General features: G+C 34.5%; 1 protein-coding gene across 1 annotated transcript in view; it reads right to left on the reverse strand.

The window, feature by feature from the left end:
- Window positions 1–10,891: 10,891 nt before the first annotated feature.
- LOC139900324 (uncharacterized) overlaps window positions 10,892–16,662 on the reverse strand; it is a 30,000-nt gene continuing 24,229 nt past the window's right edge. The window contains exon 6 of the mRNA XM_071883108.1: window positions 10,892–11,450. Coding sequence (XP_071739209.1) covers window positions 10,892–11,450 — 559 coding nt within the window. The remainder of the gene's footprint in view (window positions 11,451–16,662) is intronic.

Consider the following 16,662-nt stretch of genomic DNA (forward strand, 5'->3'; position numbering starts at 1 on the left):
ATTCAATTTCTATAACTATAACAATCTTATTTCGAGTGGAAATCTTACTTGAACTTGTTTTCGTGTCATGATTTTGCTTCAAGAACTTTCAAGCCATCCAAGGATCCTTTGAAGCTAGATCTATTTTTCTCGTTTCTAATAGATTTATCCACAAAACTTGAGATAGTAATGAAGTTCATAACATCATTCGAATCATATATATAAAACTATCTTATTCGAAGGTTTAAACTTATAATCACTAGAACATAGTTTAGTTAATTCTAAACTTGTTCGCAAACAAAAGTGAATCCTTCTAACTTGACTTTTAAAATCAACTAGACACATGTTCTATATCTATATGATATGCTAACTTAATGATTTAAAACCTGAAAACACGAAAAACACCGTAAAACCAGATATACGCCGTCGTAGTAACACCGCGGGCTGTTTTGGGTTAGTTAATTAAAAACTATTATAAACTTTGATTTAAAAGTTGTTCTTCTGGGAAAATGATTTTTCTTATGAACATGAACTATATCCAAAAATCATGGTTAAACTCAAAGTGAAAGTATGTTTTTCAAAATGGTCATCAAGACGTCGTTCTTTCGACTGAAATGACTACCTTTACAAAAAATGACTTGTAATCTGTATTTCCGTCTATAAACTTATACTTTTTCTGTTTAGATTCATAAACTTAAGTTTAATATGAAACCATAGCAACTTGAATCACTCAAAACGGATTTAAAACGAAGAAGTTATGGGTAAAACAAGATTGGGTAATTTTGCTTGTTGTAGCTACGTGAAAATTGGTAACAAATCTATATTAATCATATCCTAGCTAACTTATATTGTATTATACATGTTTTCTAATATATTATGTAATCTTGGGATACCATAGACACGTATGCAAATGTTTTGACATATCATATCGACCCATGTATATATATTATTTGGAACAACCATAGACACTCTATATGCAGTAATGTTTGAGTTAGCTATACATGGTTGAGGTTGATTCCAAAAATATATATACTTTGAGTTGTGATCTAGCCTGAGATGTGTATATACTGGGTCGTGAATTGATTCAAGATAATTTATATCGATTTATTTCTGTACATCTAACTTTGGACAACTAGTTGTAGGTTACTAACGAGGACAGCTGACTTAATAAACTTAAAACATTAAAACGTATTAAAAATGTTGTAAATATATTTTGAACATACTTTGATATATATGTACATATTTGTTATAGGTTCGTGAATCGACCAGTGGCTAAGTCTTACTTCCCGACGAAGTAAAAATCTGTGAATGTGAGTTATAGTCCCACTTTTAAAATCTAATATTTTTGGGATGAGAATACATGCAGTTTTATAAATGTTTTACGAAATAGATACAAGTAATTGAAACTACATTATATGGGTGAATGATCGAAGCCGAATATGCCCCTTTTGCTTGGTAGCCTAAGAATTAGTAAATCGATCTACTAATTGACGCGAATCCTAAATATAGATCTATTGGGCCTAACGAACCCCATCCAAAGTACCGGATGCTTTAGTACTTCGAATTCATTTTTATCATGTCCGAAGGATTTCCCGGAATGATAGGGGATATTCTTATATGCATCTTGTTAATGTCGGTTACCAGGTGTTCACCATATGAATGATTTTTATCTCTATGTATGGGATGCATATTGAAATATGAAATCTTGTGGTCTATTATTACGATTTGATAAATATACAGGTTAAACCTATAACTCACCAACATTTTTATTGACGTTTAAAGCATGTTTATTCTCAGGTGATTATTAAGAGCTTCTGCTGTTGCATGCTAAAATATGGACAAGATATGGTGTCAGCATGCTTGTATAATATTGTTTAAAACTGCATTCGAGATTTACTTTGTTGTAACTTATTAATATTGTAAACCAACATGTATTGGTAGTGTGTAAGTGTGATATTTTTAGATTATCTTTTCTGATAATCTAGGTGGTGTCCTTTTAACCTTGTCGATAAAATAAAGGTTATGGTTTGTTTTAAAAACGAATGCAGTCTTTGAAAAACGTCTCATATAGAGGTCAAAACCTCGCAATGAAATCAATTAATATGGAACGTTTATAATCAATATGAACGGGACATTTCACATGCCCTAGAAAACTCCTAACTCCTCTAACATTGGTGGGATGTGGAAGTTTAGCAATTACATCTACTTTAGCTCTATCCACTTCAATTCCTTCCTTTGAAATTTTATGACCAAGAACGATGCCTTCTCTAACCATGAAATGGCATTTCTCCCAATTAAGTACAAGATTTGATTGCTTGTATCTAATAAGCATTCGTTCAAGATTAAATAGACATGTTTCAAAAGTATCACCGAAGACTGAAAAGTCATCCATGAAAACTTTCATGCATTCTTCTATCATGTCGTGAAAAATCGCCATCATGCACCTTTGAAAGGTTGCAGGGGCATTGCAAAGTCCAAATGGCATGCGTTTGTAAGCAAAAGTACCATAAGGGCACGTGAATGTGGTTTTCTCTTGGTCCTCGGGTGAGATTGGAATTTGAAAGTATCCGGAGAAACCGTCAAGAAAACAATAGTAACTGTTCCCAGCTAACCTTTCCAACATTTGATCAATGAAAGGTAAGGGAAAGTGATCTTTTCTGGTGGCGTCATTTAATTTTCTATAATCAATACAGACACGCCATCCTGTTACAGTCCTAGTAGGAATAAGCTCATCTTTTTCATTTGTGAGGACAGTCATGCCACCCTTCTTAGGTATACATTGAACTGGGCTTACCCATGGACTATCAGAGATTGGATAAATTAAACCTGCATCGAGCAGTTTAATAATTTCTTTCTTAATAACATCTTGCATATTTGGATTTAGTCTTCGTTGGCATTGCACATATGTTTTATGACCTTCTTCCATAAGGATTTTATGTGTGCAATACGAAGGACTTATGCCTTTAATGTTATGAATCTTCCATGCAATAGCTGGTTTAGGAGCTTTTAGCAAAGAAATAAGTCGAGATTTTTCATTTTCAGTAAGAGAAGACGATATTATTACAGGTAATTCAGATTCACCATGTAAATAAGCGTATTTCAAATGGTTTGCAAGTGGCTTTAACTCTAATATTGGTGGTTCTTCTATCGATGATTTGTATCGATATTTGTCTTCCTCTTTTAACATTTGAAGTTCTTCTGTTGTTGGTTCGTATTCATTAGCCATGAGTGCGGCTAACATTTCAGTTTCATCAATTGGTTCAGTTCCTTCTCCTAAAGAACATTCTCCTGTTCCTTGTAATTCTGGAAATTTGATCGATGTCGAAGGGTCTACCAAAAATAGCCTAATTACTCTAACTTAGCTAGGGTAAGTAGGGTTCGTTCCACGGAAAGTTATGGTTAACAAGCAAGCAATTTCCAGATTGAGTTGTTGGTTTAACTAAAGACTACTTAGATTAATCACTACTTAAAACTTAAACTTAAACTAGCGTGCAGTTGAAAAGATTGAAATGTAAACAATGAGAGTAAAGTCTTTATCCTTTCACAATCCCAATTTAACATGCATTCATTCAAACAAGTATTATGTTTATCAATTGTTGATCAAATCTCATAGACAAGACTTCTTGAGTTCAATAATTCAATTATCTTGGGTTTAAACTATGCAATCTAGACAAAGTGTCTTTATCCCTAATCTAATTAACACTAAGTTGGATCAAGAACACGCTGTTAAATCACAATAATTTAACTTGCAATAACAAACATAGAACTTGCATTAATCAAAAATCAACTTGATTCATAACATCAAAATCCAAAAGTAACATCACAAATCACATAATCTTGAATGAAATTATACATGATTCACTTGTTCATGGAAAGGATAAAGTTTAGAAAACTAGCCAAGCATGTTGGTGATGATAATCAATGAGTTTCTTGATGATTGCATGATGAACCACACCTTGATCTTGACTTGAATCCTTGAATAATGATGATTGGATGGTGTTTTGAGGTGTTTTGGAATGTTTTCCTGCTGCCAAAACTGATGGAAAAAGTGTTGGTTTCGTAACCCTAGAGCTCCCTTTAAATAGGGGTTAGAAAACTTGGCCACAAAGCTAATTTTCGAATTTCACCAGGAATTTTGGACTGGCGTATTTTACGCCACATCTGGCGTATTTTACGCCAATGTTATTTTTTCTGGGCGTATTTTTACGCCAAAGATGGACTTTTGTTCTGGATTGACCTGAGCTGTGGCGTATTTTACGCCAAAAATGGCGTATTTTACGCCAATACAAATTTCCTGATCACTCTTTAAGCTCTCAAATCTTGTCCATAATCCACTTTAAACCGCTGTTTTGTACCACATTTTGATCCAACATCTTTCTTACCTGTAAAACATAAAACCACATCAAAGTATCTTCTTTTTCACTCACACATAGTTAATTTTGCGTATTTAAACATAAATAATCGTGACAAATAAGGAACGATAAAACCCCCACACTTGGATTTTGCTTGTCCTCAAGCAAATCTGTTTTTAACTACAAGACCACAACACCTAGGTGGTATTAACTCAAATAATTTTTCGCAAACAAAATTAACTATTAAACAAGATGTAAGGACGATATGGGCCAATCACTCAAAACCTCAAGCAACTTTTATCCTCTAACACATTCAATCATGAACTTCTTTTCACAGAATATTTCCTTAGCTCAACAATTCCTCCGCTAATCATATCATCATAAACCTCAAGCATTTCCCCGAATCATCAAATGGATCAATACTTAGACTAGGTTAAACAACTATGCTTCACAACTTTTATGATCCACACTTACTCTTTTAATCAACAATACAAATGCATCTAAGTAACATGTCAAAAGAAACACAAAACGGGTTTTATTACATCCGGAGTGATTGTATAAGGGTTAGTCATGACTCAAATAAAAATAGGTGTAAAGCGGTTACAAATGTCGAACCAATCAAACTTTATAAGGTTTAGAAATTTTAACGTGACCCTCATTCGCACCAAGATAAATTAATTTAAATCGGAATGTCCACTAAAACTAGAATCATACATATGTTTGTGTTCTTATCCTCCTTAACTTTTCAACTAGCCAAACTCATGCCCTTGTCTACACTAGTACTAAGTGCATAGCTTCTAAGTCCCGACACCAATGAACCCCCTAAGTCTAATTGGAAATACCCCATACCACAAGCTCGGTGAAGTGGATTTTGGTTACATTGCCCATTTATACGAGGCATCACATGAAAGGTGTAGGTACTTTGTAAGGTTATAAGGAGTTTTGAATTCTTGACTTGACATTTCATCGAGAACGAATTTTATGCCTCAGTGGTCCATGCTTTATAAGGCACTAGTTTCACAATTTTTGGCATACTCTTCTTCTACTCTCTTTTTATCATTCATTTTTTTTTCTTTTTTTTTCTATGCCTCAGTGGTCCATGCTTTTTAGAGCAATCGTTTCACAATTTTTGGCATATATCATTTTCAAATTCGTCTCTTTCACTTCCTCCTCTCTTTTTTTTCATGATAGCACATATCATATAACATTTTAAGAATATTTAGGATGTAATGGTGAATATGTGGTGATGGTGACAATGATATGTAGGTATATGTATGTAACGTAGATGATGGTTGTTGGGTGTATATCATTGTCATAGCTTGTGATATAAAGTACCCCCTTTCGACCTTTGCCTAGGGAAGAGTAAACTCTACAAGTGTTGCATTGGTGACTATCATCATTATTATGCACTTTCATACTAGTGAGTAAATCGCGGAATCCATTGTGGAACCTCGGAAACCACTCTGAGTCAAACTAATTAAAAAACCACAAACACTATAACATAATAGCTAGTTATAATTGCCATGCTAATTTAAACCAATTATGTCTTAGCAAAAATGAGTTGCATTGTCACCTAATGTTACCAAATCTAAACAAGATAAAGCAAGATTACATTCGACATCAATAACCAAAAATAAGGGTAGGAATGGGAAGTTGGTTTTTCTCTTTTGTTTTTTTCTAAGGCTTAGGCTGCTAATGGTCACTACTTGATTCTAGTACACAATTGTGTACTAACGACCTGGGTAGACTGGCTGCGAAAATAAAATAAAAAAAATTGGTTTAAAAAGAAAATCCTAAAGTGCTTCTTTATCATTCATGCTACTTAGCATACAACAATGAGATCTCATTCTCAGCCTTTCTTTTCCCATAAAAATACAATTTCTTAAAGTTAATTCGTCAAGGTCAACAAGTCAAATGCCTAACACTATCATTCCTCACCGGCCAAGTCCAAAAACTTTCAAGTTAATTCTTAATCACTATGGGTATTCTCATGGGTCAACATCTTGATTATAGCTTATAAAAAAATTAAAAATTAAAAATTTTTACCACCTAGGCCATTAAAACCATTTATGTCATAAAACCTTTAAACAACAAGCATTTTCAAGCTAAGCCAAATGTGCAAATTTCCTTCCTCCCCCCCACACTTAAGTCATGCTACGTCCTCGTATGCATGTGTAAAAGTTATGTTAGCCCACAGTGAGGAAATTTAACAAGGAGAAAGAAGAAAAAGAACAATATTACCCGGGATTAAAAGCAACTTCCATAACAATTGTCACAAGCATACCAACTCCAATTCATCACACAACATGTTCCTTCCATCCAACTTTATTCTTACAAAACAAAAACAAAAGAAAACATAAAAACTAACTAGCCCACTTTCGGAGGGATCTGCTTTAAACCACCCGATAGCGCGGGTGGACAAGTTTTGTCTCGTGAGGGCTTCTAGCGAACATACCCACAAAGTTCATTTAGCTACTAATAAAATAAAATAAAATAAGCAAAATAAAAGAAAAGAAAAGTGTACATGTTATTACAGACAGAGCACATGACCTGATTAAAATCAGAGAGGCTCATCCCATCCTAGGATTGGGACCAAATATGCTGTCAAATAAGCTCTTTGATAACGGTGCCATATCAAACACTGACTTCCTGCCCTCTTCTCTAGCTCTCTCCATATCCGGTGGTAGTGGTGTGGGTTGCTGATAAAACAATGGTGGTGCTACAGATGGTGCGGGTGGATTCACATACTCCACCCCTGGTGCAAACCCCGAAGCATAAGTCGAATAATCAATCGGCTCATAATACTGCGTAACCGGCCAATTCTGCAACTTATCCTCATACTGAAGCCTTCGGTTATCCCTTTCAAAAACATCTTGTTGATATCGCTCAGTCAGGTAAAGCTGAGCCCTAGCTGCATCAAGAAGGGTACTCTGTTGCTCCTCCATTCTAGTCAACCTTTGTTCATCCACCTGAATATATCTCCTACCTCTACTCGATCCTTCACCTTGAGGGTTGTAGTTCGGATCATCCCTATCATTTATATTCTCAACAGCTCGGATAATCCGCTCGGCCGACGCTGCTGAATCATAATCTTTTTCTTCTTCAGGAAGTTAAATCATCCTCTACCCCGAAAGTGTACCTCTCCAAATAAGATGGATTCTCGATTACATAAGCATCCCCTTGTCGCATAAACTCCAACCCGGGAACCTTTTCTTTCACTTTCTTAATTTCTTCTCTTTTTCCCTTGGGATTATTCAAGGACAAAAACCGCATATAAGGGATCACCGCCCTTTGTTTCAATTGTTCTTGACATTCCCAAATCCAAGTCATCATAACAAATCGTAATGAAGGTACCGTTGCATTGGTTACTATGGCATACAACAAAGGTAGCTCGTGCATTCGAACCAACATAAGATCGCTTTTTCTCTGAAGTATATTGTAATTAATCACCGTTGACAACAACCTTGGAATTATTTTTAGCTTGTTTCTTGAAAGCTCAAAGTTCTCAACATCATGTCGATCAACATGAAATAGCCTTCTCACCACCATAGCATATCTATCAGCCGGTACTTCAAACAACCCTTTTGTAGTCGGATAATCATACCCATTCTTCCCCTCAATTCTTATCCCTGCATCATATGGTAGGTCTGGGTATGCTAACTGATTAAAAGTCTTCAATCTCATTGGAATCACAGTGTTTCCCACTTTACCTTCTAATACCAATGTATGTGGAAAATTATCCCCTGGGACCCACTTTAACGTTGACATCCAATTAAACACCTGTGTGGGATAAGTCATCTCCCATGAGCAATTCAGCTGTGTGCTCGAAAAACCCATTTGGACTGGTTGAAGTGCAGCTTCCCATCCCCAGTCTGAAAATACCTGAAAAAACCCCATATTTTCTCCACACACTTGCAGTTATGTACCTTTCGCAGAAAGCGTTTCTCAAGAGTTGTTCCTTCTTTTCTTTATACAAATGAACCTGCCAATCATAAGGTAATTCACTTAACCACTTCTTATCCATCCAATTTGGAGATTCTCCTTGATTGCTACAGCTTCTCTTACCTTTTCCCAACATTTTCTGTAATTACACAATCTCAACAAACAATTTAGGACTTAAACAAAACAATTTACATGTCATTGCTCAATATATCACATTATAAACTTTTAGCAATACATGCAAATCCTAACCTCATGCACTAAATCAACACATCAATCTTATATACCTCGTTTAACCACAAGACACTTAATTTAACATGTTATACATTATCATCACCATTAATCACCCCCTTATTCAAGTAAACTTTATATTACATTGTAATCATCATTCCAAAGAAAACTACAAACTTTATTATCTAACAATGTTGCATTGACACTTAACAAACACCAATTTAAACATTAAACATTGAAAACACACATTCAAGTCACAAACATTACCAATTTTTCAGTCAAAGTCAACCCTAGTCAACTACTTGGAAGCAATTAACAAGTTTTAACCTAAACTTTCAAATTGGTCATGCATACATATCCTACTAACATATCTAAGCACAATTAACAATAGATAGAATAAAAACAATGCTTAAACATAATTATTTCGAATTAACCCTAGCACATAAACATGAAAGTAGCAAAAACCCTAATTTGATAATCAAAAACAATGAAAAACACAAGAATGATGATTACCTTGATGTTAAAACACTTGAATTGAAAGAATACTTGAAGAATTTAACCCACAAATCAAAACCCCCAAACTTAGGTTTTAGCCAAGAACACAAATCAACACCCAATTTGAATGATTTTGTAAGGATTTGGATGTTTTTGTGAAGTGTTATGACGAATTGATGATGTTTTAAGCTTCGATTTGGTGTTTAGATGATGAAAAATTAGGGTTTAGAGTGATGGTGGTCGCGGTTAATGGCTGCACATGAGTTATATATAAATATATAATTTTTCCCCATTTTAAACCCCTAAAACCGGCACCAGCGAAATTACACGGGCGTAAAATACGCCGGATCTGGCGGAAATTACGCCAATACAATTTCTGGCGTACAAACCTGGCGTATTTTTACGCCCAAGATGCAAAAATTTTCTGACTGCACGAGTTACATAGGCGTAAAATACGCCAAAAGTTGCGTAAATTACGCCAGTACTCAGGTACCCAAAAAATTTTAAATTTCCATTTTTCACATTCTTTTCGCACAAATCGTTTTTGGGACTAAAAACCTTGACCTCCTCCCACACTTTGAGTATTGCATTGTCCTCAATGCACAAAGTTAGAGATAGTCCTTTAAACCAATCCCATTTTAAGCCTCAAAAATGGTTCTTTGCCCCACCCGTATGTACAAAACAAACTAAAACACCTACAACTTACAAACTTTACAAAGGTGTGCGGATTTTGATGGAGTCGTGCACTCGACTCCTCTTCCGGATTAGCATTTATCCAGATCATCGGCCCCGTTGTTGCTAGAGCCGAATCCATCTTCCATACGGAGCGTGATCATGTTATCTTCATCTTTAATTATCAAAGTCCCCGTATCAAAATCTAGTGACATCCTTGCGGTTGCTAGGATGCCTCGTCCCAATACAATTGGAGTGTTTGCATCCTGTTCACAATCCATAATGAAGAAATCTTCTTTGTAACCAATACCGTGGATAATGAAAAGAACATCTTCTGCAACCCCGATTGGGTCATCAACCGTTTGATTTCCAAATCGAATACTCGTATTAGTTCGAACCAACTCCCGGATGCCTATTGATTTTGCAACCTTAGTTGGCATCATATTAACACTTGCACCCGAATCTAGCAATGTCCTGTAAGTCTTCTTCTTTTTAAATTGACACATAACTGAAAACTTGCCCGAATCTCTATACTTAATGCGAGGTTTGAATTCACATTTTGGTTTGGATTCACATTTTGGTTTGGACTCAACGTACTCAACTTCAATTGTCCACCCCTCATCATCAACAAAAGATGTTTTGGTGTTGTTCATGAATCTTTCCGTGTTTTCTTTTCCCCACATACTTTCAAGCGTCTTACAAATCTCCTCTACATCCACATCCGGTTCTTTTTCTACTTTGGGTGTTTCCGTAACCGTGTTAACACAAATGGTTTCATCTTTGCTCGAACACTCATCACTCTTCCTCTTCAATTTTCTTTCCAAGTAGAGATGAAAAGACTTTTCTTCTTCAATTATTTCTAGAAGTACTTCACCTTCTTCCGGACTTAACTCGAACAACATCTTCTCGGTTAACTTGTGGTCGCTCCTAGCTTTCTTGAACTCCTTACACTTTCGTTTCATGGAGTCATACATAATTTCAGCTCGTTCGCTTAACTCGAAGTCTAAGCGTTGATCGAAGCGAATACCCCCACACTCAACACTTTGATAGATTTCGTCCATGTCTATAGTATCCTCTACCATTTCTTTACTAACTACTTTATTTGTGTTAACCTCTTGTATCCCAAGCATCATACAATAACCCTCATCAAATTATCTCTCAACTATATATGCCGAAGGAAAACGCATATTTTCCGAATTATAAAATCTAAAAGTTCCGTTTCCTCATTCAAAAGTGATAGAACCTGCACCCGGGTCTATTTTACAATCCGCGGTTGCAATGAATCCACGCCCGACTAACAATGGAACATCTTCATCCGTAGGCATATCAAAAATGGTGAATGGTACTTCAAGGAAAACACCTTTCACACTAACCATCACATCACGAAGTACACCAAGTGCCTGGCACTTAGTATTGTTGCCAAGTGTGATGACCGCATCGGATTTAGTCAACGAACATAAAGAACATTTGTCATGAAATAATCGCTTGTACATCACGTATGACATGATATTAATTGTAGACCCCGTATCGGCAATCACCTTGAATTCACGATGATCGTTAGCAAAGTGGGGTAAGACCCCAATGAAACTCAATTCGAACAATACTTCCCCTGGATCTTCTTCTTGACGATGGAACTCCGGACTTCCCTTAACATCTTCTTCCAATGACAACTTTTCATCAAACTCATCAAAACATTCATCTGAAATAACCTCAGACACCTCATCCTCGGGCGCATCATCAAATCGCCCATCATCATCCCAAATGTCACAATTGGGCATACGACTATGATAGTACTCCAAATGAACATATATTTAGTATCAATATCCTTCCGATATGTAAAGTTTTCAGTTGCAATTGTTCTATTTTCAAGTAATATTCGTTTAAATAAATAAGTGCGAAGACAAAAGGCGAAAACGACGATTTGAAGACGTAAACGTCCAAAAAGCTCAAATGTACAAGATACAATCCAAGTGATTCAATTTATTGATAAGAAACGTCTAAAAATGACAAAAGTACAAGTTGCGGAACATAAAGTACAAGATATTAAATTATACGAAAGGACGTTCGAAAATCCGGAATCGGGACATGAGTCTACTCTCAACGCGCGACGCAACGGTGCAAAAATTACAAGTCAACTATGCACATAAATAAAATATAATATTTAAATAATTCTTAAAATTATTTATATATTATATTATTATTTAATAACGTCGACAAGCAAAGATCCAAAATCATGTGAGCTGGAAATTCAAACTCCGCGACTCGCGGAGTTTGAAGGGTAAAAGTGCCGCAACTCGCGGAGTTTGAAATTTCAGAAATGTCCTATAAATATCAACGTTTTCTGCCGAGTTTTAAACACACCAAAATAATAATAATAATACTCCCTATGTAATAATAATATATATATATATATAATATATATATATAGTATAGGTTAGTTTTATATTAGATTAGTTTGGGTTAATGTAAAGGTTATTTTACGGGTTTTAAAGTTGGAGCTCTGTCCGTGTAACACTACGCGATAAATAATCAATGTAAGCTATGTTCTCCTTTTTAAATTAATGTCTCGTACTTAAGTTATTATTATGCTTATTTAAGACGAAGTAATCATGATGTTGGGCTAAAAATATTAAAATTGGGTAATTGGGCTTTGTACCATAATTGGGGTTTGGACAAAAGAACGACACTTGTGGAAATTAGACTATGGGCTATTAATGGGCATTATATTTGTTTAACTAAATGATAGTTTGTTAATTTCAATATAAAGATTTACAATTGGACGTCCCTATAAATAACCATATACACTCGATCGGACACGATGGGCGGGGAATTTATATGTACGAATAATAGTTCATTTAACCGGACACGGGAATGGATTAATAGTCACTAGAATTATTAAAACAGGGGTGAAATTATGTACAAGGACACTTGGTGTAATTGTTAACAAAGTATTAAACCTTGGATTACACGCAGTCGATATCCTGGTGTAATTATTAAACAAAGTATTAAAACCTTGTTACAGTTTAAGTCCCCAATTAGTTGGAATATTTGACTTCGGATATAAGGATAATTTGACGAGGACACTCGCACTTTATATTTATGACTGCTGGACTGTTATGGACAAAAACCAGACGGGCATATTAAATAATTCAGGACAAAGAACAATTAACCCATGGGAATAAACTAAAAATCAACACATCAAACATCATGATTACGGAAGTTTAAATAAGCATAATTATTTTATTTTATATTTCATCGCACCTTTAATTATTCGTCATTTATATTTTTTGTTATTTATTTTATTTTGTTAATTAAATTTACTTTACGCTTCGCTTAAAATATAAAATCGACAAACCGGTCATTAAACGGTAAAACCCCCTTTTATATATTATTAATATAATATATTTTGTACGAATATATTTGTTTAAAATATAGTGTGAAATAAGCCAGCTCCCTGTGGAACGAACCGGACTTACTAAAAACTACACTACTCTACGATTAGGTACACTGCCTATAGTGTTGTAGCAGGGTTTAGGTATATCCCATTTGTAAATAAATAATTAAAACTTGTCATATTTTGTGTAAAATTGTATCGTATTTAATAGTTTTTCCTAGTAAAATATATAGCTATTTCATATACACCTCTGCGCACATCAAGTATTTTTGGCACCGCTTCCGGGGACTCGGCGAAATGCTATATTTTTAATTTATTTTTTGTATAAATATATTTATATATCATTTTAGAAAAACAATATAAAATTTAAAAAAAAAAAACGTTTTTTAACCTCCGCGACTCGCGGAGATTTGATGGTATGTGGAACCGCGACTAGCGGAGCTGCCCTGACGCGCCTGGTAAACCCTAATCGCATTAATTACGGATTATATTAATTATTATTATTTTTAAAACCCTAAATTAGTTTAATTAATTTATTATTTAGTTTTAGTTTTAATTAATTAGTTTTAATTAATTATAATTAGTTTTATTATATATAAAAATTTATACTTTTATAAAATAAATATAAAAATAATATTTTTATAAAAATAAGTAATTTTATCACTTTTTATTTTTATATTTTGTATCCTTTTATTTAGTGTAATCGTAATATTTTTATTTTTATCGTTCGTAGTTAATTTTAAATTTAGTTTTGCCGTAGCTTATTTTATATTTTCTAGATTTTTAGGCTTATTCGTAAAATCCCTTAAGTGCTTTTTCTTTAGACTAAGATTTAGGTGCTTTAGAATTTTGCGACGCTGTTTTTAGATTTTAGTGTCTAATTAAGTTATTGCCGTTTTGGATATAGAATTCCTTTAAGCTTTAATACCTTTAGGCGTAACTTTTTAGATTTAATTTTTAGACTTTTAAGTTACGACGCGCTATTTTCTTATTTTTATTTTTTGACGTTTTTCGACGCGCACTCTTTTTCTTTCTTATTTCTCGACACGCTAGTTTTTAGGACTTAGAAATTTTCTCTACTTCTTCTCTAAAATTCCAAACGAAAAATTATTTTAAGCGGTTAAATTGATAGACATCCAAATTTTCTGGTTCGTAGTAATAGTTGGATTTGTTAGTGGCGAGTTGTGGGCTTCCGATTTAAAGGGTCCTGGCTACCTGCTGCATCTATTGGCTATTCGAAACGTGGGCAAAATCAGAAAAGTCTATTAATTTGATAACTTATATAATTTTTTATTTTATAACTAATAGAATAATTAGTAAATGCACCACATTGTAGCTAAAATTTGGTAATAAGCGCATTATGAAAAGTCTCGAAGATATTTTGGAAACTCTTAATGAAATACGAAATCAATACTCTCAACCGAGTGTTGATGACAATTCGCTCAGTCAATCTTGGATCACGAATGACGAAACAATAACTGGTTCTGAAATTTGTGGAGAATATCACTCAACATGGGAATGTTATTATTACGTTCCTATGGAAAATTATGCACCCATGGAACCTGAATGGAACGATTATGAGGAATACAATTCTAATTGGGATTATTCACAAGAATATATCCAAACTCAACGACCAGAAGACGAGGAAAATTATGTGCCTGAAAATTCTTTAGATTATATGAAAATCAAACTCGAAGAACTTCATGCTCAAAATGAACAAATGAGAGAGTTTGTAAACCGGCAATCTGAAACTCTATCAGACTACACACCTGTTGATCTGAGGAGTATTGTGCAAGAAAATCTCATATCATCGAATTTTGATGAATTCGAGAGCTCCGAAATCACCAACTATCCCGATGATACTTTTTATTCAGTTTTACCAATTTCACAACATATCGACACATTAGCCTCTATGGATGAAGAAGAAGTAAGGGTGACAAATTGGTACTCTTGGAAAAACGATAACGTTGAAAATTTTACCCCCAAGACCAAAATGGTGAGACCAATAAGTACCATTAATGAAGAAGAATTTGATTTGATCCCGAAATTCACCATTCCACAACCTTCCAACCCAATATTCTCAATAGACGAATCATCCACCGGAAATGAAATACGAGCTGTAATAGATAATGACACCTCGAATTTCACCCAATTGGGTAATAGAGGTGAAATCTTTGATCCCGAGAATGAACGGAAGGAAATGTTAGGAATTGTCCGCCCTATAATATGTATGTTGATGTATATCGATCCATTTGACCAAGAACCAGAAAAGAGACATATCCATTTATTAAAAGCTACACTTAAAGAATTAAGTAGTGATATTCGGGTGAGTCTAAACTTTAAACCCATTGATATATTTTATACCACCCGAGATGTAAATAAGTGGCTCACTATTTTAATTCGTGGAACTTATTCTACCGACTTCACATGTCGTAAGCTAAGTGTGGGGAAGTCTAACCCCACTTAACGTTAAATTAGGGGTTCGGGTTAGTGCATAACTCGTTAATAAAAATGCATGATGAGTTAGGGTAAAGACGTATTTTCAAATATTAGATAACAGTTCAGAAAAGCAACCGTTATTGAAGAAAAATATGTGTGATAAAACAAGAAGGAATGAACGATGAGGCGCGCCATCTATCATTCGACGAGCTTTGTAATTACAAACTGGGTATTTTCAATCACTTTTCTACACTAATCACCCTCATGAATTTATAATTAGAGTCTGATTTCATGCAAATGAGGGCATTGCATGATCTCAAGTGTGGGGAAGGGTTATAAATTCTCTCGGGTTTATACTTGGCTTATTTTCTAAATATTGTGAAAATTTTAAAATTTTTCAACTAAATGAATTCAAAATCATGTTTATACATATTTATGAACGATAAAACTAGGTGTTAATACCGAAATTATTGTTACCTCGAAAAGGACATAAATTGAGAAACAACTAAAACGCTTGAATTTATTTATTAAGATATAAAAAGACGCATGAAAAAAGCCAAGTGTGGGGAGAATGTACCAAGTTATTCAATTAAAAACTATCTGTCACATGTTTCTGTAAAGTTTATTGCAGGTGCTTTTGTTTTGGATTAAATTAACTGTTTTACCCGGTTTACTGTAATATATTTGAAAGAGAGATGGATCTACACGATGAATCAATTCCATCATTAAAAGGAAGTAAAGTCTTCCTAAAAAGACACGCGCTTCTTAATTTAGGTCATGAAGTTGTTGTCCAGACCAGCTGTAGGTTGACGAAAAATCTAGAAAAGTCATCTCTAAAATCAGCAGGAAATCCACGGACCTCAGCATCAAACAGGGTCGCCAAGTGGTCAGATTTATCCTAACCATGAGAAGAATTTATCTCGTACAATGGGGGGACGCCGTGCAAATTAGCTGGATAAGACTAATGAATCAGATCCCCGGAAAGGATAATCTCCTTAAAAGATCAAAAAACAGCTTTTAAGACTGATATTACTCAATCCTAGAGATTGACCTTAAAGATTGAGAATTACAAACTCATGGAATTCGATGATATCTAAACTCGAGCTTGAACGAGAAAATATTTTGATCAAAATTACAAACCGATTTGTTTTCTGAAAACCC

Source organism: Rutidosis leptorrhynchoides, chromosome 3 (assembly GCF_046630445.1).
Source record: "Rutidosis leptorrhynchoides isolate AG116_Rl617_1_P2 chromosome 3, CSIRO_AGI_Rlap_v1, whole genome shotgun sequence".
Lineage (NCBI taxonomy): Eukaryota > Viridiplantae > Streptophyta > Magnoliopsida > Asterales > Asteraceae > Rutidosis > Rutidosis leptorrhynchoides.